A 24,129-nucleotide genomic window follows, 5' to 3' on the forward strand; every position below is an offset into this window, starting at 1 on the left:
TGCAATCTCTAACTTTCCACATAATCAAACTGCAAATGTCACATTTGTACTTTATTTGAACAAACACAGATCTTTTCTTGCACTGTTTGACTTCAGATGTTCTCTAATGTTTTGCACTGTGGTCCTGAAGAAACATAATTTCTTTTAATCGTATATACTGAAACAAGAAGTAAACATTAACCTGAAACTTGGACTTGTTTGTGAAGTTGTTTCACCGATTTGTTGTGGTAGCCTAGGGAACATTACTAGTCTTGCCTTGCCAGACAGAACATTACTGACCAGGCAGCATTACTGTAAAGCAGTGCATTGGTGGTAGTCATCTGAGCTTGACTAAGACTTGTTCCTGATAGTATGTCTGTAACATGCTTTCATCTCTCATCTCCCTGCACTGAAAAAAAGCCATTCATGTTAAGCTTGGAGATACAGTAGCCCAGTACAGTATCTGTTTACTGTCAACTTGAGTCAGAATAGAAAGCCTCTCCATACCTTAAAAATTTGGTTGAATTAGGTTGAATTCCATAACCCTTGGAAGACACAATTTACTGTATAACTGTTCGGAATGGAAGAGAGCGTGAGGAACATGGTGTGTGTGTGTGTGTGTGTGTGTGTGTGTGTGTGTGTGTGTGTGTGTGTGGCACAAACGAACCACTTAGTGGCGCCATTGAGCCACTTCCTCCTGGCGATAACCAGCATCCATAACCAACCATCAGTGTTTGTGGACACCTCTAAATTCACGGATAAGAGGTGTGATAGTCAACCACATTATGAACCAACAACACATCAATTGAGCTCCTTCAAAATCTGCCCCCTCTTTAATAGACTGTCTTCTTTCTTAGGTGGTTCTTACCATTACCATTCATTCACATTCAATTGGATTGGTACAGTATATCTCATCATATATTTTCACTTTTCTTTTTCTAATAATGTGTTTTCAATAATTGCTATTGTTTTGTCGTTCTATACAGTGTAATATAAAACGCATACCTTTTGTTGTATTTTCCTTTCTGTTGAATTGTGATTATACGTGATGACGTCGTCCAAGGATTCGCTGTCGATGTTCGAAGAATCGAACCAGCAACGGGAGTAAAGCATGAGAAAAATAGAGATGTCCTGTGTATGAAGTTAGTTAGCTAATGTTAACTTAGATTATCGTTGAAGGAAGAAGTTAAAGCAGTGAATTGCTGAAGGAAGCATTTCTTTCTGTTAGATATCCGCCGAAATTACATAGCTAGCTAGTCCTCCTGGACTAACCCGTCACATTCTGTGAGAGCAGGAACAAAGTGCCAGGTATGCTCATCAAGTAGCTACAAATCAGCAAGCTAACGCTAAACTAACAAACCAAATGTCAGACTGTGTCGTAACTTTTGCTTACCAATGTTGTTATCCAAATATACAAACTAAGTAACGTTAGTCAGGAGCGTTTGGTAACTTAGATAACGTTATGTGGCTATTTTGTGGGTTCACATTATCACAATAAAGCAACAACGTCAGGCTAACTTAGCTAGAGCAATGTCGACTCACTAACGTTAGTTACTTGGAGCTAGCTAATGGTAATTTTAGCTAACTTAACGTTAGCTGTAAACCTAACGTTACTTTCTGACGCCAGTTTAACTTGGTGCAAGAGCGTAGCTAGATCATTCGCGTCCATGCAATATTTACATGTCCCAGTTTAGCTGCTGTTTGCTGGGATCCGTTAACGTTTAACTTTACAAAGGTAGCTAGAGATCAGACATAGAAACTAAACGCCCAAAAGGCATTATACTGGTTCCAGTCAAAGCTGCATTTCCAAACGGGAAAATGCCCTGGAGCCCCTGACCCCTAGGGCCACTAAAAGGTCTAGGGTCATTTAATGTCAGTGGGTCCTGTCTTGTAGAGGAGTCCTTTGTCAAAATCCAGACCTTCTATTATTTTAGTTTATATTGTGCTCAGGTGCTGCATATTCTTAAAGAAATGTGTCTCATTAAATTACCAACTGACACACTGAAACCAAAGGACCAGGTACTGTGACACCAGCATAAGAGTACTGGTTGCTCTCTGACTCAGTGTAGAAATAATGAAGCTTGCATGTGTAGTCTGCTGCATGCACTGTACGTGATGGGAAGTAGGCGACGGAGAACATGTACAATGCACAGGGGGTGGAGGTGACAGAGTCAGTGGGGTCTCAGCAGTAAATTTTTTTCCCCAGAGCCCCCAAACTGGTTAATCAAGCTATGGTTATAGTGTGATACCATTTTTCGTACCGATATGAAAACAGTTACATTGTTGTTGATTGCCTCAGTCATTGCATGATAAAAAATATCTGGTTTATATGAAATGTCTACCTTAATGACGAGGCTCTGTTTGGAGAGAGTCATTTCTGATGGATTACTTGCTTTATTTTGTCTTATTAAAGTCATTGCTGTTTTTGATATATTTTATGCCATGCCAGCCAGGATGGATCCAGCTCTACTGAGGGAGAGGGAACTGTTCAAGAAAAGAGCTCTATCCAATCCAGCTGTAGAGAAGAGACAGGCTACCTCTGACTCTGGCTCACACAAGAAGAAGAAGCCTAAAGTTGACAAAGAGAGCTCCTCTGGTTCCAAACACAATGCTGGTAAGTGAAGAAAATGATTTCTAATATGTTTGACTGTTCAGGGTTTCCCGCAGAAAATGTGTTAGTTAAGGTGGTAGGTTTGCCTACCACCTTTGACCGGGGGGGGGGGGAACTAAATGACGATTAATACATCTAGTATCTAGTGCAGACTCTGTACTACACACTACACTAAATATTAAATTTAAATAATTAATAAATAACCAGCTTTTCAAAAATAACAGTAAATAAACTATTTTCAAAAAAAGTGCTATAACAATTTTACTGGCATTGCTCCCATTATCCTCCGTGACACGCTCTCTTCCATTTCGCCCGACAACTCTTCTCCAAAACTGCGCTGAGATAACAGAGCTCAGCCCATAGCTTTACACACTCCAGCAGATAGTATGTTTGAAATAAAAACTGGACACGTAACTTCACTGTGTGTAACTATGCTAACTAACCGTGTGTTGTGAACCGCGTGTAGTGATTAAAAACAAACGGAAAACAGCTGAGTCTCAAAGACCGGGCAACAGCCGGGACATTGAGAATCCACGCGCGAGAGGTGATGGATAGTTCCAGTCACTTCGTCATGTATTCACTTCGTTGAAACAAGAGAAGAAAGCCTCACTGATGTGAAGAACAGGACAGAGAAACATATATAAATGTTCTCTGCCCACCGTATGCCAACACTCCGGTAAGTCCACTCACCCTGTCTCTGCCCGGGCATGCCCCAGCTGCCGCACATTTGTTGACAAACTCTGACGTACACGCGACGGTGAATTGGCGATTGTTCTCACGGACACCCGCGATATCAACTGGCTAGTTATCCTCCGGACAGCGACAGACCACGTCTCTTTTTCTTTCTCTCATTTTGGCTGTGTGGCGCGCGTGCCTGCTCGCGGTGTGAAGCGCATCCGCGCTATTGTCCGAGATGCACCTGACGGCCTTTTGTGCAGCGGATTTTTTATTTTTTTTTGACGACCTAGTTAAGGTGGTAGGATTCCCCGGCTTAGGCGGGCCGCCCGAGCTGCAAAGTGCTGTGGGAAACCCTGCTGTTACAGTGAATGGCCTTTTCCTGGTGTTGTAAGTACGTTGTGGGATAGTAGTAGTCTATATCCTCAACGTTCCACTTCGGGAGTCCTCCAGTGCCACAGGAAATTCCGCCTGATGCATGTCTTTTCGCCGATGTCCGTTACCTTCCACTTTCTTTGTGTTAGAATTTTAAACTCTGGGGAATTTATGAGGACTATGGTTAACTGCTCCTCAGATCTCTGCAGGTTAAATCGAGACAGCTTGCTATACTATCTGTCCAATCTGAGTTTTCCGTTGCACGACTAAAACAACTTTTGAACATACATGTTCCACCAAAACAACTTCCTTCCTGAGACTATTTTGCAGCGGCTCCGTGCGAAGCTTAGTGCCGCCCCTGACGATTGTGATTGGTTTAAAGAAATGCCAATAAACCAGACACGTTTTTCTCCCATCCCAAAATGCTGTGTGGACTCGCCAAACCCTCCTCCACAGCGCTGTGGCGGAAGGTCTGGCAAAGCGAGACTAGGATAGAAGCAACAGTGCTGCTGACATACAGTATTGTAACATACTGTATGATTCTGGTGCCCATCAGTGTGCTTGTAAGTATCAGTAGAGAGGCACCAATCAACACTTTTAGATGATACAGATTGTCATCTTTTGACTTATGTTATGTCCTATTCAAAATTGGAGTAGCTTCTCCAAAATAACATATGCATGAACACAACAGCTGAAGGCCAAGGCTTTCCATGAGAGTGCAATGCTTGTGAGATCTTCTGGCTTCCCAAGTTGGAAGTTTGGCCAGAAAAAGTACTTGTGTTTATATCAGTACGTTCTAGTCAGTTGTGGATGAGATCACTACTTGCGGTTATCCCATTCAGAGCTCATATCGTCTGAGCTAGATTTGTCTTCTCATGCTCCAGTTCTGCTTTTAATTCATACAAAACTAATTTCTCATCAGTAGCCTCAGGTACATCTTCATCTCCAGGGCTACTGTCATCTAAACCCTCCGATATCAAGGAAAACACTGCTCTGCACTATACCTGACACCCAGGTGCTGCACCATGGTGTTACTGAGACAGTAAGCTAACTTATACATCGTTGTGTCTGTTAACCGTGAGACAGCAGTGCCATCATGAGGTCAAACAGGTTAAACACAACATCACTTGCATCCAGTATACTGTATGTAACACTCTCACATACAGTACCTCAGACATTTTGACACCAGACCATTGTTAAAAACAAACCGTTTGAGGAATACCAGGGAGTTATGAGTGTAAAGGAATTAAATGAACACATTACATAGGCTGTAATATAGTCCCAGGTCACTAAAGACCAGAGGTAGGCATTTAAGAGTTATTTAGAGCGAAATGTGCAGTGAGATCCCTGTTGTGTTCAACAAACACCCACATATAGGCTCCATACAAGTAAATACAGACATAGAAACTGTGCTTGTCTGATAAATGTCCACTCTAATATGAGCAGGGTTTTCTCTGCCATTATAAGGCTTAGGCGCAGCACCCAAGCCGTTTTGGGCACCACCTAAGTTTTGTCTTTAAGCTTTTTGAGTTTTATTTAATCATTATCTATTTATTTTCATTTTCTAGTTTACTTTCCAACATTTTAGACACAGATATGGTTATAATAATGCTCCAAAATGATGAGAAATTGCATATTATTAAATTGAAAAACGTTGGGGGAGGACCCCTAAACCCCTCTGCCAAGTATGTGCAAGTAAAGGCTGATTTATACTTCTGCGTAAAATCTACGCCGTAGGTACGTGAAGACACAAACCTACGCCGGACCCTACGCCGTAGCCTGACGTGCACCTCTTGAAAAATGTAACTACACGTCGCTTGGTAGCGTTGCATTTCCCCTGACTCATTTCCTGGTTCTCCTTCACCATAAACAACATGAAATCAAGGAGAGGGTTAACTTTTCCTGCTAAAGATTTCCCACCATGGTCAGAAAGCACAGGGGAGACACTTTGTTTCTCTTACTATGACTCTAGAGTCGGTACTCGCTCCGAAGCTGTCTCTCTCTACCTCGCTCTACCACACACACACACACACACACACACACACACACACACACACACACATATGCCGGCAAGTACAAACATCAGCCCACTTACGTAGGCTACGGCGAAAGCTCTACGTGCAGCCTCCGCAGAACCATAAAACAGCCATAAGTCTTCCACAAACCTAGGGAAAACACAGATGAGTGTGTAACTGTGACATTAAGTCCCTCTTGGGCTTAATGTCACTTGATCTATGCCTACTGGAGAAGCACTTCCAACTAGCACAGCAAGATAGGCACAGCCCAATGTCGGCCCAAATGATCATAGTCAGTAAGTACTCTACTTTGAGAATCTGAAGGCTCTGTTAAATCCTTTGGAAATTTAAAGTGAAAGTTTGCAAAATATTAGCAACAATAAAAAGTGATACTGTGTGTCTGTTCTCTTAGCAGAAAAAAAGGCTGGTACGTATTTCAGTGACAATTTATTAGGCATTTTGTGTTAAGGCCCATGAAATCATACATTGTGCTCAAGATGACGTTATAAAATTACATCACTGTGCAGCAAACCAAATGCTAAACATGTTGACAACACTGGCATACAATTTACTAAAGAACAGAAAAACAGGCTTTATTAAAAGCAGCAATGTTATCCAACTAAGCTTGATCATCTGGTAGTTGTTCTTCAGGTTTGTTGTTTTTCAGGTCCTGTTGGGAAACTTAGGATAAGTCTTTAGATCAGAGGCCTGAGCTACGAAGCAAGATTTGGCGTTAACGAGGTAACTTCAGGTTCAACCCAGGGTTTTCTGTATCACGACGGTGGATCACTTGTTACCGGGTTCAATCGCCGTGGTAACTTACGCTGAACTCATAAAAGTTAAAACATTTAGAGACCGACAACTCCGTTAACATTCCCTGATGGGTATTTTTATGAAATATGTAGATTTTATTGGGAGTTACATATAGGCTATCGGCATCTTGAGCCGTGTGTTGCCAATGCGCACATCGGTTTGAATTATGTTTTTATATATTTTATTTGCTCTCACGATCGCTTCCACTGCCAGGGTTGCAACTGAAATAATAGGCTAAAGCAACGACAGTGTATGGAAATCACAAGTGTAATTATGGTCAGATCTAGTGCCTGACTGATGGGGAAGTGATATTGATAAGTGTTGTGATTTACGCATTTAGCGTTGGCTATTTTTTGCCAGCTTTCCTTCCTGTTTTAGGAAGCAGTGACTGTATTGTGTTTTGCCTGCAAAACCGTGTCTGTATTCTTCATATTTATGTAGAATTATAATTTGCTCTTCTTATATAAAATATGCGGCTCTGGTAGATGTTTATGATTGGTCGTGCTGTGCAAACACGCCTCTTTTATGTGAATGTGCACGTTGCTGAATTGGGAAACCCTGGGTTGATTGAACTAGTTGTTAACCACCGTCGTGACACAGCTTATACGGGACCGAGGTTGTTAGGGTTAGTGAAGCCGGGTAACTGAAATAAATCCAGGGCATGTTGATCTTGATTCGTAGTACAGGCCTCTGGACATCATTTTCTGTCTGTATACAACATTTTACCACATCTTATAGAAGGGCATTTGCATTTACAGCCTCACGGTTACGTGCAGTATTCACAGTTTTAAACCAACTGATATAGGGTTTTTCAAGTGTTTTTATGTTAACATGGTCACATATTAACACTATTTTTAGCACTATTATTAGTAGACTATTCGGGTGCTCTGTCTTTCTTCTGGTAGTGTTTCTGGTGTAAAATGTGGCTTCCAGGGTCCACCCTGTGTGTTAAGTGGTAGTAAATGTAGATGTGTGAAGATCCCCTCCTAACTGAAATGAAAAGATAATTAGACTCACTCCTCTTCTGTTTTTTACATTGCTCTGTCACCTTATCTTGTCTCTTCCCTCCACATCCTCTTAACTGTGAGCAGTTTAACCACTATTGGGTACTTTTAGAAGTTCTTTTCTCAGGGCATCGGGGTCTACGCTGGGGTATTGCCCAGTTCAAAACTGAAACCCAAATTCCTACGCTTCCTTATCTTCATCCTTGCTGCCCCTATACCACCTCAGTGCAGGATTCCGGCTCTTTGCAAATGCTGGACATGAGCTTGCCGCAGCTTCCTGGCCCCTCCTCCTGTAGCTGGTGATGTGTCTTCCCTTTGGCACAGCACCCACAGTCCAGTAGCTCATAGAGCACAGCCAAGGCAGCCAGAGACACCACAGTGAGGATGAAGAGCAGAAGGATGATGAAGCAGGCCACATTCCATCCATCATGGAAAGGGTAGACCTCCTGGACCTGCAAGGAGACACGGGAGAGAGGGACCGCCTCGGGGTGCCATGGGAGATTACTTGGGTGTATAATGGCAGTGATGTTGGCCATGATTTCTGGTTTGAAGCAACACAAATGGGGAGAAAGACAGATTGTTAATGCCTGTGACAGTGTTTGGTTCTGGGTTTCGCTGTGAGGTGGTGACAGCAGTAGGGAGACCAAATAAGAGAATGTTGGTTGTTTCCATGGTGAGAGAATGATTTAAAAAATGAAAGAAGAAGAAGAATGTCTCAAAAAAAATGTGCCTGAATTTCATTTTTTACTTTTACACTGCTAATGTACTATTTGACCACGGCACAGTCTCACTAGAGAAAGACTTGCTAGTTAAATGAGAAGACAGTGTGTTATTAAAGCAAAAGGATGCATTGCAAAAGAGCATAAACCCTACTGAGGCCATCTGCTCAGAACAAAAACAGATATAAAAGCCTGGTAGAAAAGAATGGCTGCACAGGGAAATGTGGCATCTACTCTTGTTTTGCAAATCTTCAGCCATAGTATGTGACAAAAGTGTTGAGGTTAAGGAACTGCAATCTAGCAATGAAGTTAAATGATGTTCTGCATTATGCACATTGTCAGGCCATTTGTCCCTCTTCAGCTATCCTTTCACATTTTCAGCCAAAGCCTACCATTTTAAAATCATCAGGAAACCGCGTGCCAGTATCTTAGTCCACACACACATTCACGCGTGTGCACATACATGCTCTAAATACACATATGGACACACACAACCACAGCCATTTTATATCACATACTGAGACCAAGAAAGATGACCCAGATTACTTGAGTTAACCACAGAAAAGAGGGGCGTACGTGCTTCTCTTTTCACGCGATTAACTGTAAGGTTAAAAAAAAAAATTGTATTCTACGATCTTATATTGCAACTGGGCTTACTGTGTGTAAAAACGCACACCTTATCGTGTATATTTGTGGTGTCTTAGAGTATGACCTGTATAAGTGAGAGTATATTTTAGTGCACTTACAGGGAGAGATGTATGCTCCTTGTATAACGTGTTGTTGTCGTGGCTTTAGTTGTCTCAAGAGATATCCAACTCAGGAAATTACCTAAGTGCGAAAATACTTTAACGGTGTGATTTTAAATTAAGCTAGGTAAGGCAGGAAAATAATGACTATCAAGGGGTCACACAGTTAACTGCATTTACTGTGAGTTGGTAATTGGTTTATTGGAACAGACTGAAGCCCATCTGTTTACAGAATGTGTTTTGTGGTATTTTCTTCTCAGTTAATGCAACTCAACTCCCTCTTTAGCATCCTCTTATTGCAGACCCAGCTCATATCAACTTCACGTCAACTCATTGCCATGACAACAACCTCTTTTTTTTACTAATTTGTCTCGCCTGGTATTCCCCCCCCCCCGCAGTCACATACATAATGACAGATTGGCTCTCAACAGCATCTGTTATCTCACCCAAAATGAGCCCCACCCCAGCCAGGCTCTTAAAGGTGTTGTAGGATCATATGTTGCTCTCTGGCTACACAGCGGCTGCCTCTCACTAAAACGCGCACACACACACACACACACACACACACACACACACACACACACCCACCCACCCAAACAAACACACTTATGCACTCCTAATTCCCCTGGCTGACTCCACACAGCTGTCAGTCCCTCATTGATTTGTCTTGAGATCTGCAGTTTGCACCGAGTCGTGCATCTTCACAAACAAAGGCAGGATGCATATGAATACACATACAGACATAGAAACACACAGAGTTTCTGATGTTTGGTATTCTAGCGGGAAGAGTGCAGACATGCAGATGTTTATTTAATACATTGCGTGCTTGCTCAGTCTTGGCCTTAATATTACAAGTGCCACCGAAAGCTTTTAGCTCAATAATTGTTTTAATATGAATTACATTTTCCATACATAGTTGTTAGATATGGTGCTTTGCAATTTTAGATTCCTCTAATGCGGAAGGAATTGGCTTCATAAATAGACATGCTGCATTTAAAAATGCATGATTTTACCCTGTGAATGCTGGTTTACACTCCCAAAAACCCTTATAGTCATAGCCACACAGTGAGACCCAGAAGAGCCTACAGCCTGTAGTATACATGTATACTGTGGATTGTTATGATCTGTTGATGTCAGACATGCACACATTATTCTGATGATGCCATTCTGACAAATATGCAGACTCACCTGTGTGTCTGGCTCAGTCTTTTAGAGGACGCAAGTCAACCGATGCACTCTCCTGTCTGTGGTGCTTCACCTATTGCTCTGTCTTCCACTCACTCCCTCCTCCGCGTTCACTCCTCGACCTGTTTTCCTCCTCAGCTCGCTCACGCACTTTCAGACGTCGCTTGTGCACTCGTTTGCTCCCTCCGCCACTCCTTGCAGCTCTTCATGTCTCAGCTGAAATGCACGGGCTTCTCTCCATCATTGGCTCTCTTCTTTTCGTCCTGCCTCTGCACCATTCGTTCATCGGCCTGTCACAACTTCTGCGTCCTGCCCACAGTACAGCTCACAGTAGCAGAAGCCCCCGCCCACACCATGAATCATTGATGAATCAGTGTCTGTTTTCAGCTTTGATTGGCGAGTGCTGAGGCCAGACCCCAGACAGTCTCGGGGGGGGGGCAGGGCAGGGCAGAGCAGAGCAGGGGGGGGCAGCATTGTTGGACTCCAACAGAGAATAGGACCAGCTGGCCAGACTTCAAATAATTCTCATCAGATCACTCTCATGTACTACTCCTGCAGTATTTTTAGGATATTTTTGTTACGTTAAAGAATAAGGCTGGTGATATTTTACACTTTTCTTATTGTCAACAATCCCATGAAAAGACCAAAACTTGAAAGAACTTGATCCAAGTAACGTTTTGACTATGTAGCCAAAGCCTGATATATGTTATTCCTCTGTGCCATAGAGCTCCATTGTTTTGGTTGGTTGTTATTAAAAACATCAATGAGCCACACTGTTGTCCTGGGTGACATTTTCCTTTGTCACCATGAACACACAAATATGGCCACTGAAGCTTATTTTGAGTTAATCCCATATACACTGTCCTGCTGCCATAAATGCTCATTAGCACATCAAATGTGTGTTAATTCACTGCTGAAAATAGTCCCCAACCTTTTAATAAAATGAAAGTGTATATATTTGTGAAACGTTTTAACAAATAATTTCTTCAGTAGGAACAAATACAAATGTATTGTTGGTTTTTGGTCTTTTTATGGGATTTGTTGACAATAAGAAAGATGTAGAATAATTCATTCAATTAATATTGTCTACTCATTAAATAAAGATTAGTAACCTCCATAGAAAATAATGTGATTTGTTGTTTTTTTTTTCCTTATCATGGGTTTGATACCAACCGGTGTACAAATCATGTCTATTGATTTTAAACAGTTTAATCAACAAAAAGCTTTTCACAAAAATCTTCTGTCTCTCCATATAGTCCACTGCTGTCAGCCTTTAGTATAAATAATGTGACATTTAAATATAATAACGTTTTTTCTCTTTTCTGCAGAGTCTAGTAATGGCAACTTTAACATCAAGACAAGCTCTGGGTACAAGTTTGGCTGCCTAGCCAAGATAGTCAATTACATGAAGGTAAGCTTCTGGAGACATTTAGTCTTTAAAAAAAAAAAAAAAAAAAAAGGAATGTTCTCTAGCAATTTATTTCTGATTGTATTAATATTTAAAGTTTTTGCCCCTGCAGATGAACACTGTTTTTGACAAAGGTCTGTTTCGGTCTCATGGACATTGTTCTCCAAGTTGATTTTAAGCTCTAAAAAAACGCTTCCACTTAATTGATAGATTTTAAGCTTGTTGTCTGTTGTGTCAGCCCAGTGAGTCAGTCATGTAACATTTGGTCCACAGTCTTTCTTTTGATATGTTAACAGCTTGTTTGTCATGCTGTGACCCTGCAAAGAGGCAGCCAGGCCCTGTCACACTAGCTAACTGACTCATCCCTCGCTGCAGAACTCGCACTCAAGTTGACAGATTTCCTTTAAATGTGTGCATCTTTTGTGCCATCTGTTGAGCACACAGTTGAAAACCGTGTAAAATACTCTGACAGTTGGATGTAAGGCGTAAAATAAGTGTAGACATTTGGCTGAAACCCCTTTTTAAAGGGGTGAGCTAAGAAGTGCATCCTTTTTAAAATACGCAATTTTATACTTTCTTGGCTGCTCTTGGTGCATGTGTGTTTTCTTTATGTAAATCTGTGTCCTTTTCTGTCCTTAAATCTCAGACAAGGCATCAGAATGGTGATACACACTGCCTGACCCTAGAGGAGATCCTGGATGAGACCAAACTTCTTGACATCAGCATGAAACAGAAGCAATGGCTCATGACTGAGGTTTGTTCTGTTTGTCTCACAGCTGAAATCCCCACAACACTGTTTTTCCTTCTCAAAGTCATCTGTAGGCTGATGTGAGCCACAGCCACAACATCCTGTATGTTGCAAAAGAAGGTAGCTGCTGAGTAATAATGCCGATAACACACATCATACAACATTCAATAAAGTGTTAAAGATACGGTTGACAGATATTGGAGCTTCTGCAGCTGAAAATCGGCTTAAAGTGTGCATGTTTCGGAAGGTGAACACAATACGTTAAAGGCAGGGTTGATAATGTTGAAAAGCTAGCAAGATTTGAAAGTAGCATCTCCTCTGGGCTCCGTCTAAGTTATTTACTGATGTTGGGTTGTAAAGACCATTTCCAACAATATATAAAAAAGTGTATATCGGAAATAGTTACCAACCCTGCCTTTAAGTATTTATCCTCTTTATTCGAATGCCTCTGCACCAGCAACATTATGTTTTCAGGTCTGTTCGTCCCATTCTCGTGAACGCAATTCTTAGGACCCTCTGGAGGGAATGTCTTCAGATTTGGCACAAACGTCCACTTGGACTCAAGGATGAACTGATCACATTTCTGGTGGTCAAAGGTCGCTGTGACCTCACAAACGGGTTTTTGATCAATTTCAACACTTTTATGTTTACTTTTATGCCAATTATGGCAACAGTAGTATTTCACACAAATGTCTAATCAGATAAAATTATGAAGTGATGACATTTTACATCCAAAAGGTTAAAGATCAACTTCACTGTGACATCAAAACGGTTCTGCAAAAAACACTTCTGGCCATTATTCAACACCACCTCTTGCTCTCTTACAGTGCGGAAGCTTTGCTGCTTGCTCCTGCCTCTGCTTGCATATTTCTGCTGATAATCTTGTTTTTCCTCTGTGAGAAACTATGAGCAGCGGCTCTTGGATACTTATAAATCACTGGACTATACATTTTTTTGTAGACATAGGCTATTGCCATATTTCAACATTTTTCTGCGTAGCCTACCAATAGCTCAAGCCTGTCCTACAGTGACTGGAAACGTGGTACTTAGCTAAAGCTAATTAGCAGCAAGATGCCTCCCTTCTCCGTGGATGACTACTACAAACTCTTTCAGAAGATTGCAGTTCTAGAAACCAAAATTCACCGGTTAGAAGTAAACGTGGAAGTGAACGGACCATGTGGGAATGACACCACTTTACCATGGACCCAAAACAATGGACAAAAGCATGCTAACCCACGGCTAATTAGCACCAACAAGACTACAAAGAAACGAGGGCTGTGGAACGGGTAATAAATCAACAAGTGGTAGTCCTCCCTGGAACTCTTTTGGTGCAAAGCCCAAGAGTAAATCATCTTCCTGGGTAATGGGAGGACGACTAACGGGTAGGGCACAGCGCTCTGAGATTTGTGATATGAAAGGGCTGGCCTGCATTATCATCCAGGCAGAGCGCCTGTTCAACCCCTGCACTCAGTAGGACACAGCCGTGGACAGCTGCAAAAGGGAAAATTAGCAACAAAATGCCTCCCCAACAACCGAGTGTGCAACTGGAAAACAGATTTGCTGCACTGCCACAGGACCCTGGACCTTCATCTGATTACGTGTCATCGTCACACAGCAGGGTAAGGACTGAGAGCAATTCAAAAAGTAAAAAGCTACAGGGAAAGCTAATGACTGGGCCTCAAACTCTGATTGTGGGTAACTCTGCTGTAAAAGATGTAAAAAGCAGTAAAAACACCAAAATACAGAATCCCGGATATCATGGCAGCACACCCAACTGTGAAGAACATTATACTGCATATAGGGTCACATGATGTTGTAAAGCAACGGTCTGAACGGCAGAAACGTGACTTTATGGATCTGCTGAACACAGTCAGCTCTCTAAACATGGAGGTGTTTATCATTGGCCCTCTACCGCCAGTCAGAAGAGGAGCTGAGAGATTCAGCAGACTGTTGGCACTGAACAAATGGCTTCCAACTGCAGGTACCGTCCATTCTCTGAAGTTCATTGAAGATTTTAACATTTTCTGGGACCACAGACATCTTTTTAAAGCAGATGGACTTTTCCTTAACAAGCCAGGAGTAAAGCTGTTCACCTCCAACCTACTTTACTTTCTGCGCCACACATCTGCTCCCTCGGCCAAGGACACGAGACAAGAGGAATCTAAACAAGAGGACGGAATAACAAAGCACGGCAGTGATCTACCACAGCCCCCACCTGTGCAGAGATTTGACCATGGGAGATACGAGAAATCTCAACCCCCCTCTTCACCCGTCCAACACTCTCCACTCACCCTTTCCCCTCCTTCCCCCATCCCCATGTTGGAGTTCAGTGGCAGGATGAGGCAGCTGGTGGATGCTGGAACCAAGTTTGTCCCCCTTCCTTCTCCCATCACTTTCCTTCTCCCATCACTTGCCCCTGGCCAAAAGTGGAACCCCAGGCATCTCTGCCAGGATGGCAGCAAATTCCCTCTCCCCAGACTGATAAGGATGCTTGTGTACGAAATGCAACAAGCTTTAACTGATATATGCCGGGTCCAGGCTGCACGCCTAGTGGCACTCATGATTCTTTCCGAGACAAGCCCGGGCCCTGTGTATTAAATTCTTCCTCAATCTATGTTGTGATAGGTAATAGAAAAAGAATGGTGAATCCGCTAAGCAAGAAGAAGCACTTAACTGCAAACTTAGCAAATTTAGCATCCATTCCTCGTCAGCCGCAGCCTGTCCTAAAAAATGAAACAGATCGTTCTTACATGCTAACACTAGCCTTACTAAACGTCAGGTCTTTGGCGGGAAAATCATTTTCAATCAATGATTTTATTATTAAGCACAATCTTGATTTTATGTTTTTAACTGAAACCTGGTTAGACCATAATAATGGTGCTGCTGTTCTCATTGACTCAGCTCCCCCTAACTTCAGTTTTATGAGTGAGAACAGAGTGAATAAGAAAGGAGGTGGAGTCGCCATTTTGTTTAATGACTCATTCCAATGTACGCAAATATCTTATGGAAATTTTACTTCTTTTGAATATGTGGCTCTTCAGATAAGGTCCTCCCCTCGGGCTATATTTCTAAATATCTACAGGCCACCTAACTGTGCAACATTCTTTGATGATGTCACTGAACTGCTGTCTATAATCTGTATTAACTTTGACTGTGTAATTATTGCTGGTGATTTCAACATTCATGTTGACAACCCCCAGAATAGAGGGACCAAATAACTGTGTTGTGTTTTTGTGAACTATGGACTGACTCAGCATGTGACGGAGCCCACGCACAATAAGGGACACACTCTGGACTTGATTATCTCCAAGGGTCTGAACATTTCCAAGGTTGTGGTGACTGATGTTGCTCTCTCTGATCATTCCTGTGTTTTCTTTAATGGCACTATTTCTGTGCACAAAAGTGTTCAAACAAAGGTAATCTGAAAACGGTATATCACTGAAAACACCGGTGAAACATTCATTCAGCTTTACTCATCCACACCTGCTCTCTGGGGTCTCAATCACTGAGCTTGTAGATCATTTCAATTGTAAAATTACAAATGTTATTGATATTATTGCTCCCACTAAGGTCAAAGCTGTCTCTGGTAAGAAAAGATCTCCATGAAGAAATGTCATACTGGTGAGAACAGAAAAAAGAGAATGTCGAAAAGCTGAACGCAGGTGGCGAAAAACTAATCTCCAGGTCCATTATGAAATCTATAAAGAGAGACTTCACATTTATAATTTGGAACTAAGGAATGCAAGGCGGTCCTTCTTCTCTGACATTATTGATAAAAACAATAATAATTCACGTGTTTTGTTTGCTACTGTCGATAGGTTAACAAATCCTCCAGTACCAGTAGCATCTGAACTTTTATCCAAGGCCTGCGATGAATTTGCCTCCGTCTTCAAAGACAAAATTCAGAAAATTAGACAGTCAGTGCCTCCATATCAAGTACAGGATATGTGTTGTCACAGTGTCCAGGCAAAACAAATTCCAATATGACAAAATTTCATATGATCAACGATAAAAACCTGGAGGACATTATACAACATCTAAAAACCTCCTCCTGTTGTCTTGATATTATAACAACAGGCGTTTTCAAAAATGTTTTGAATTGTTTGGCTTCAGATCTTCTAAAGATTGTAAACACGTCTCTTCTCTCAGGTATCTTCCCACAGTTCCTGAAAACTGCAGTAATCAAGCCACTCCTAAAAAAGAACAATCTAGACACGTCACTAATGAACAACTATAGGCCGATATCAAACCTTCCATTTTTAAGTAAAATCATAGAAAAAGCGTTTTTTTCTCAACTCTTTTCCTGTCACTGAACAACAGTTTTGATGCCTTCCAGTCGTGTTTTCGACCTCACCACAGCACTGAGACGGCTCTTGTTAGTCTTTTAATGACATCCACTTAAACACAGATAATGGCAAAATTTCAGTCCTAGTATTACTTGATCTCAGTGCTGCATTTGATACGGTCGACCATGACATATTACTAGACCGATTGGAAAACTGGGTTGGCCGTTCTGGCTCATTACTAAACTGGTTTGAATCCTACTTAAAGAATAGGGACTACTTTGTGTCTATAGGTAATTATGCATCTGAGCATACAAATATGACATGTGGAGATCCCCAAGGCTCCGTTCTGGGGCCTCTTCTGTTTAATATCTACATGCTTCCACTGGCTCAGATTATGGAAAACAACAAAATAAGTTACCATAGTTATGCGGACGACACACAAATTTACATAACCTTGTCGCCAGGGGACTATAGTCCAATACAAAAACTGACAAATTAACGACTGGATGTGCCAGAACTTTCTTAAATTAAATGAAGAAAAAACTGAGGTGGTTGTTTTTGGAGCAAAAGAGGAACTATTAAAAGTCAGCGCTCAGCTTCAAACGACAATGTTTAAAACAACAGACAAAGCCAGAAATATTGGTGTAGTCATAGACTCAGATCTGAATTTCAACAGCCACATTAATACAATTACAAAGTCAGCCTATTACCACCTTAAGGGTTAATATATCAAGGGTTAAAGGACTTATGTCTCAGCAGGATTTGGAAAAACTTGTCCATGCTTTTGTCTTCAGTAGACTTGACTACTGTAACGGTGTCTTTACAGGTCTCCCTAAAAAATCAATCAGACAGCTGCAGCTGATTCAGAACGCTGCTGCTCAAGTCCTCACTAAGACCAAGAAAGTGGATCACGTCACTCCAGTTCTGAAGTCTCTATACTGGCTTCCAGTGCCTCAAAGAATTGATTTCAAAATACTTTTGCTGGTTTATAAATCACTAAACGGTTTAGGGCCAAAATACATTTCTGATCTGCTAATACATTACGAACCACCCAGACCTCTCAGATTGTCTGGGACTAGGTTTGGGTACCGAAACCCGGTTCCGCTATGGATCCGGTTCCTACGCAAACGGTAGTATTCGGACCGGATTAGAACGCAAATTTCGGTTCCTCATTTCGGTTCCGACTGAAATATTTTCCCTCTGTCGCTCCAGACAGCGGCAGACACTTTTTTTCTTTCTCCCTTTTACGCCGAGTGGCGCACGTGCCCGCTCGCGGTGTGAAGCGCGTGTCCGCGCTATTCCCCCGACGTGCACTCTACAATCACAGCTGATAGACGGCTTTTTGTACACGCTCCGAAACGGACGTAAAAATATCAGACTTTCTCTGTAGTGTACCGTTAGCTAGCTATCGTAAATGTAGGCTACTTTTAAAATGCCATATTTTCCCTCTGGGCTCACCAAAACGGACGTAAAAGCATAATAACCATTCACTGCACGTGATCGCTAGTAAACATATTACACTTGTTCTGCTAGTCTATCGTTCAGTACAAGACCCTGTAGCCTGGTGGTGGGGCAGGCAGAACAGAATCCCCAAATTGTCTGCCCTTTCAAACTCATACCTGTGTGTACAGGCCTCTTGGACACCATCTGAGAGAGTTTTCTCCTGTGCAGGACATGCCATAAGTCAGGAGAGGTGTATCTCACCAGAGAAGGCAAATATGGTCGTTTTTCTGCAAAAGAACTGCTAAAGTTTGAAGCTGGTTGGCATAACTCAACATTTATTTTGTTGTTACTTGTTAATAGTGTAACTGTTATTTGTTAAATTATTGTAGTTATGTGTTAGGTATTGTAATTTTAATAAAGTATAAATTATTATTATTATTATTATTAGGTGACTTAGGTTTACTTATTATATATTTAAGTACTTTAAAACGTTAATATATTGTTAAATTTAAATAATTTATTTAAAAAAACTCCATAAAAGAGCCTTTCTTTGATGTCATTTATTAGTTTTTCAAGAATCGGTTTAGGAATCGGTTAGGAATCGGAATCGTTTTAAAAGTACCGGTTTGGCATCGGAATCGTAAAAATCCAAACGGTACCCAACCCTATCTGGGACAGGTCTGCTTTCTGTCCTCAGAGTCAGAACTAAACAGGGGGAAGCAGCGTTCAGTTTTTATGCTCCACATATCTGGAACAAACTCCCAGAAAACTGCAGGTCCGCCACAACTCTCAGTTCTTTTAAACCAAGGCTGAAGACCTTTCTTTTTGATGTTGCCTTTCTTTAAATAATTGTTAATTTATAAGTCCTCTGGGAGGCCCGAGTTGGACTCGGTTAACTTGTTCTTATACTGCACTGTAAATTTTATTCTCGTCTTTTATCTGTTTTTAATTTTTTTTAATCGTTTTTAACTGCTCTTTAATGTTTTATGTAAAGCACTTTGAATTGCCCTGTTGCTGAAATTTGCTATACAAATAAAGCTGCCTTGCCTTGCCTATAACTCGGGAACAGAAGGAGAGACATTTGGTGGGATTCTGAATTGGGGACGCTAATCTTGAAACTGTGGTGATCGTATAGATCTTCTGTGCTTCAAGGTTGAAGATGTGTGGGGAAGCATCCAGGTTTTGCCAAAAAATACACCTAATACCTTTTTTATTATTATTTAATTCCTTTAAAGTCTTTAATACATATATTATATGAGGTTGGACAGACATGGATGTGAACTGCAACTTGACTTATTGGCGGAGGCATAAAGAGATAAAAGGTACAAAAGGAGGAATGAAGTATCAAGGTTTGCAAATTATATCAATTCACATAATATTTTGACATGACAAAACTGTTAATATACTATACTAATATACTAATTATAATATCTCCCAGCAGGTCTACTTCTTAACTAAAGACTTAAAACCTGACATGTACTCCTTCCCTTTCTGACAATCTCAGGCCTTGGTCAACAACCCCAAAATTGACGTTCGGGATGGGACGTACGGCTTCAAGCCCAAGTACAACCTGAAGGACAAGAAGGCCTTACTGAGGCTGCTGGACAAACACGACCAGCTGGGCCTGGGAGGAGTGCTGCTGGATGACGTGGAGGAGGGGCTGCCCAACTCGGCCAAGGCCATTAAGGTAACAAACACAGTACATGTCATTTATGCTAAAGCACATGTTATGTCTAAAGCACATGTATGTCTGAAGAGAAGAAACATTAGCTCTGAATTGTTCGCAGGCTTTGGGGGATCAGATCATCTTTGTGACAAGACCAGATAAGAAAAAGATCCTATTCTACAATGACAAGCACTGCCAGTTTGTGGTAGACGAAGGTGAGCATAAATCAGCTTTGTCAGCCAACTGTAATCGCTCTCTCGCTCTCTCTCCCTCTCTCTCTGCATTTAAAAGATTTGGCTTTAGTCGTCTCGTCATATAAAAATACAAAACATCAAACATTTATCCTCTAACAGACAAAGATTTGAGTTTAGATTTGCCTTTCTCCGTTTCATATAATTGTAAAATATATTTTTGTCGTCTCTGAACTGCTGGTCAGATGAAATAAGTATTTTTTTTCAACTTTTTTGATTTGGTTTATGAAAAAAGTATGTAATAATTAGGGCTGTCAATCGATTAAAAAATGTAATCTAATTAATTACATACTCTGTAATTAATTAATCGAAATTAATCGCATACATAATTAACGGTGCCTGAACCGATACTTTTTAAGAAAGTAAAAAAAGAAAAAAAAAAGGGTACTAAACAACAGCCGGTGACATTAAAGAACGGCTTGTTTATTGCTAAGGCCATATGGTCAAAATTAAATGATTTAATAATAATGTATAACAATAACTTATTTCACTAGTAAATTGCTGTTGAACGACAAAAACAACCACCAGATGGGAAAAGGACATTTACAATAACTTCAAATGCACCACGAGGCTGTAGTTTACCAGTTTCATTGAACGCACCGTCTGGGTTGTTTCTCCGACGGTAGCTGCAGATTGTTACATCCCGCTGTTGAACATAGACCGGTGTTGAATCCTCTACAGTAAAACACAGTCAAACTTTACACCGTTTAGCGTTAGCTGTCAGCATTTTAACCATGTTTAATCCAGCTACTAGCTAGCGGTAGGCTAACGTTAGCTGCTGTCGAGTATAGTGTTAACTAGCTAGCGGTAGGCTAACGTTAGCTGCTGTCGAGTATAGTGTTAACTAGCGTCACGTGCAGCGGTGTTTGTGTTGCCTGTCTGTTTCAGAGCATCAGAGAGAAGCGCAGACATATCAGTGGCACCAGATTTCGGTAGCCAGGGTTGGCAGGAAGAAGATTTTTACAAGTAAATGTTCCAATTAATGATCCAGGCAGCACATTCTCGTCTCCCTCCTTCATTTTACAGTTAATGGTGGCTAGAACAGCTCCGGGTCAAACGTCAATATGGAATGGATTAATCTGCATTATTTTTTTTTATTTATTTTGACAGCCCTAGTAATAATACATGTCATGTTTATTGCACCTTACTTTAACATGTACATGTTTGTCTCTTTGCAGATATACTTATAGATCTAAATCTAAATTATTTCCTAGGCTTACTTTCATATTTATTTTGTCCATTTCATCCAGGCCAGCACTTAGTTTTTGTTATTTACATTACATTACATGTCATTTAGCTGATGCTTTTATCCAAAGCGACTTAAATTGCTTTATATGTCAGAGGTTGCACTCCTCTGTAGCAACTAGGGTTAAGTGTCTTGCTCAGGGACACATTGGTTGATGTATCGCAGTGGGAATTGAACCCTGGTCTCCCACACCAAAAGCATGTGTCGTATCCACTGCGTCATCACCACCTCTGGCGCAGGGTCATGTGTTTGGTCAAAATCATGAAATAATTGGCTGTCCAGCTGTTTGATTTGTGTGTTTGTGGCTCAAAAAGTTGTCATTCAATCGTAGAATTCCAGAAATTGTGGAGGAGCGTTCCCGTTGATTCCATAGATGAAGAGAAGATTGATGAGTACCTGAAGAAACAGGGCATCTCCTCCATGCAAGAAACAGGACCAAAGAAAGTGGTCAGTGTCCCCTGGGCTCCCATCTGCTCTATGTTCATCCTAACTTCCTAAATTTAAATATACTTTCCCTGATTTATTTCACTAGAAATAAAGATTTTAACATTTTAACACTGAATGTTGACATTCATACTTGAAGCATCTTAATCAGTGCCGATTGCGTTTCTGTGCTCCCCGCAGTTACCCGTTCAAAAGAGGAAGAAGCAAGGTGGTCAGAGGAAAAGACACTTCAAGACCCACAACCATCATTTGGCAGGCGTACTGGAGGACTATTCAGACGGTGTTCCTGTTAAAAAGTGAGATCCGTTCCCTCGCTGCTTCATGCCCTCAAAGGAGTGATGAAGAATCTGTAAATCCGACGTGGCTCGGGATGGAGACCCTGGCCATGCTGCAATGCAAAGACTTTCAATTTTCAAAACTAGCTTCTTTTTCTGCACTCTTTTGTGATTATTGGTCTTGTATTACATAGAGTGAATAGCAACTGTGTTGTGGAATCCTTTTTAGTTTGTTTATTGATCAATGATAACCGGAGGACACTGGAGGAAAAAGGTGGTGCTGCAACCTTACTGTTAAAATGTGAATGAGGTTGAAGTGTGTAAATACTTTTTTTTTTTTTTTTTTTTTAAATCTTTTTTTAGTATATTGTAAAGAGGTGTGTGTGCAAGCTTTTATTTTAAAGGGCAGCAGTCCTCATCTGATGGCAACGTTCCATCCTTCTAATATGGATAGCAGAAGACATGGAGGTCTCTCATCCATCATGAAAACATCTCGGACATCACTTCACCTGGAATTTAGAAGTATTGAAATTCTTTCACTTTGCAGCACCAGGCATAGCGGTTTAAAATACTCAAACTTTTTGAACTTATTTTAATAAACTACACTGTTATAGGATACTGCAGCGTAGCTTGATTTACATGTGCTGCAAAATGAGTATTTTAACGCGTCAACGTTTTTCTCAGTAAAGATATTTCTGATGGGGCTATCAGCATGACGTTTTCACCAGATGTCAGTAACAACCCAAGTAATCCACACATACAAAGATATCAAAACAAATAAGTCCAGAAATTAAGTTGGTGTGTAATAAAGTGAAATGACACAGGGAAAAAGTATTGAATACACTTGCAGAAATGTATTTAATACTTAGTAGAAAAGCCTTTCTTGGTAATGATAGGTTGCCTCCTGTATGAAGAAACTAGTCACACATTGCTCAGCTGTTATTTTTGCCCAGTCTTCCACACAAACTATCTTCAAATCTTGAAGGTTCCGGGGGCATCTTCTTTCCAGAGGTTTTCAATTGGATTCAAGTCTGGTGAACTGGGCTATTCTAACAGCTTGATTTTCTTTCTCTGAAACCAATTGAGTTTCCTTGGCTGTGTGTTTGGGATCATTGTCTTGTTGACATGTCCACCCTCGTTTTCATCTTCAGCATCCCGGTGGATGGCAGCAGATTCTTATCAAGAATGTCACGGTATATTTCTCCATTCATCCTTCCTTCAATTATATTAAGTCTGCCAGTGCCAGATGCTGAAAAACAGCCCCACACCATGATAATCCCACCTCCAAACTTCACTGTTGGTATGGTGTTTTTAGGGTGATATGCAGTGCCATTTCTCCTCCAAACATGGTGTATGCTATGACAGCTAAAGAGTTCAATGTTGGTCTCATCTGACCAGATTATATTCTCCCAGTATGTCACTGGCTCATCCAGATGTTGTGCAGCAAACTTTCAGCGAGCTTCCACATGCCTTTTCTTGAGCAGTGGTGTGTGAGCGTGGTGTGTGTGCATAGAGGCTATGGCGGTTGAGTGCATTACTAATTGTTTTCTTTGAAACAACTGTACCTGCTTCGTCCAGGTCTTTCTAAAGATCTCTGCGAGTGGTCCTTGGTTCTTCGACAACTCTTCTTAGTATTCTATGGACTCCTCTGTCAGAAATCTTGCGAGGAGCACCTGGTCGTGGCCGGTTAATGGTGAAATTATGTTCTTTCCACTTCCAGATAATGGCCCCAACAGTGCTCACTGGAACTTTCAGAAGTTTAGATATTCGTCTGTAACCGATGCCATCCGTATGTTTTTCTACAATAAGCTTGCGAAGGTCTTGGGACAGCGCTTTGCTTTTACCCATCATGAAATGCTTCTTGAGTGACACCTTGTTAATGAGAAGTGTTTTTATAGGCCATCAATTAGGACTAATCCAGCTGATATTAATTTACACTAATAGGGGGCAGGATTGCTTCCTAAATACTGACAGATTTCAGCTGTTTTTTGGCTTCCCATGCTTTTTCTTCATGTGTTCAATATTTATTCCCATTATCATTCCACTTTATTACACATAACTTTTGTCATGGACATACATGTTTTGATTTCTTTGTATGTGTGGATTAATTGGTTTGTTACTGACATCTGGTGAAAATTTCATTCCAATAGCACCATCGGAAATATATTTACTGGGAAAAATGTTGACGCGTTCAATACTTATTTTCCCCGCTGTATGTACATAAAATGTCTCATTTAGTG

General features: G+C 41.1%; 2 protein-coding genes across 4 annotated transcripts; one reads left to right on the plus strand and one right to left on the minus strand.

Moving 5' to 3' along the window:
• The first annotated feature begins 1,014 nt into the window (after positions 1-1,014).
• On the plus strand, positions 1,015-22,507 carry gtf2e2 (general transcription factor IIE, polypeptide 2, beta). 2 transcript variants are annotated; one of them, XM_031285870.2, is made up of 8 exons: positions 1,015-1,287; positions 2,429-2,593; positions 11,451-11,533; positions 12,177-12,284; positions 19,512-19,694; positions 19,795-19,888; positions 21,502-21,617; positions 21,795-22,507. In XM_031285870.2, the coding sequence occupies exons 2-8, from the start codon at positions 2,434-2,436 to the stop codon at positions 21,912-21,914; spliced, it is 864 nt and encodes a 287-aa protein (XP_031141730.1). In that variant the 5' UTR covers positions 1,015-1,287; positions 2,429-2,433; the 3' UTR covers positions 21,915-22,507. The 2 variants fall into 2 exon arrangements, with proteins under 2 accessions (XP_031141730.1, XP_035856173.1); XM_036000280.1 differs by having other exon boundaries at positions 1,030-1,287; positions 2,433-2,593.
• On the minus strand, positions 7,160-10,424 carry smim18 (small integral membrane protein 18). Of its 2 annotated transcripts, none has more exons than XM_036000281.1 (2): positions 10,131-10,424; positions 7,160-8,016 (listed from the first exon to the last, which is right to left on the minus strand). In XM_036000281.1, the coding sequence occupies exon 2, from the start codon at positions 8,006-8,008 to the stop codon at positions 7,685-7,687; it is 324 nt and encodes a 107-aa protein (XP_035856174.1). In that variant the 5' UTR covers positions 8,009-8,016; positions 10,131-10,424; the 3' UTR covers positions 7,160-7,684. The 2 variants fall into 2 exon arrangements, with proteins under 2 accessions (XP_035856174.1, XP_031141732.1); XM_031285872.2 differs by having other exon boundaries at positions 7,160-8,013; positions 10,126-10,421.
• Positions 22,508-24,129: the final 1,622 nt, after the last annotated feature.

This window comes from Sander lucioperca, chromosome 4, assembly GCF_008315115.2.
Source record: "Sander lucioperca isolate FBNREF2018 chromosome 4, SLUC_FBN_1.2, whole genome shotgun sequence".
Lineage (NCBI taxonomy): Eukaryota > Metazoa > Chordata > Actinopteri > Perciformes > Percidae > Sander > Sander lucioperca.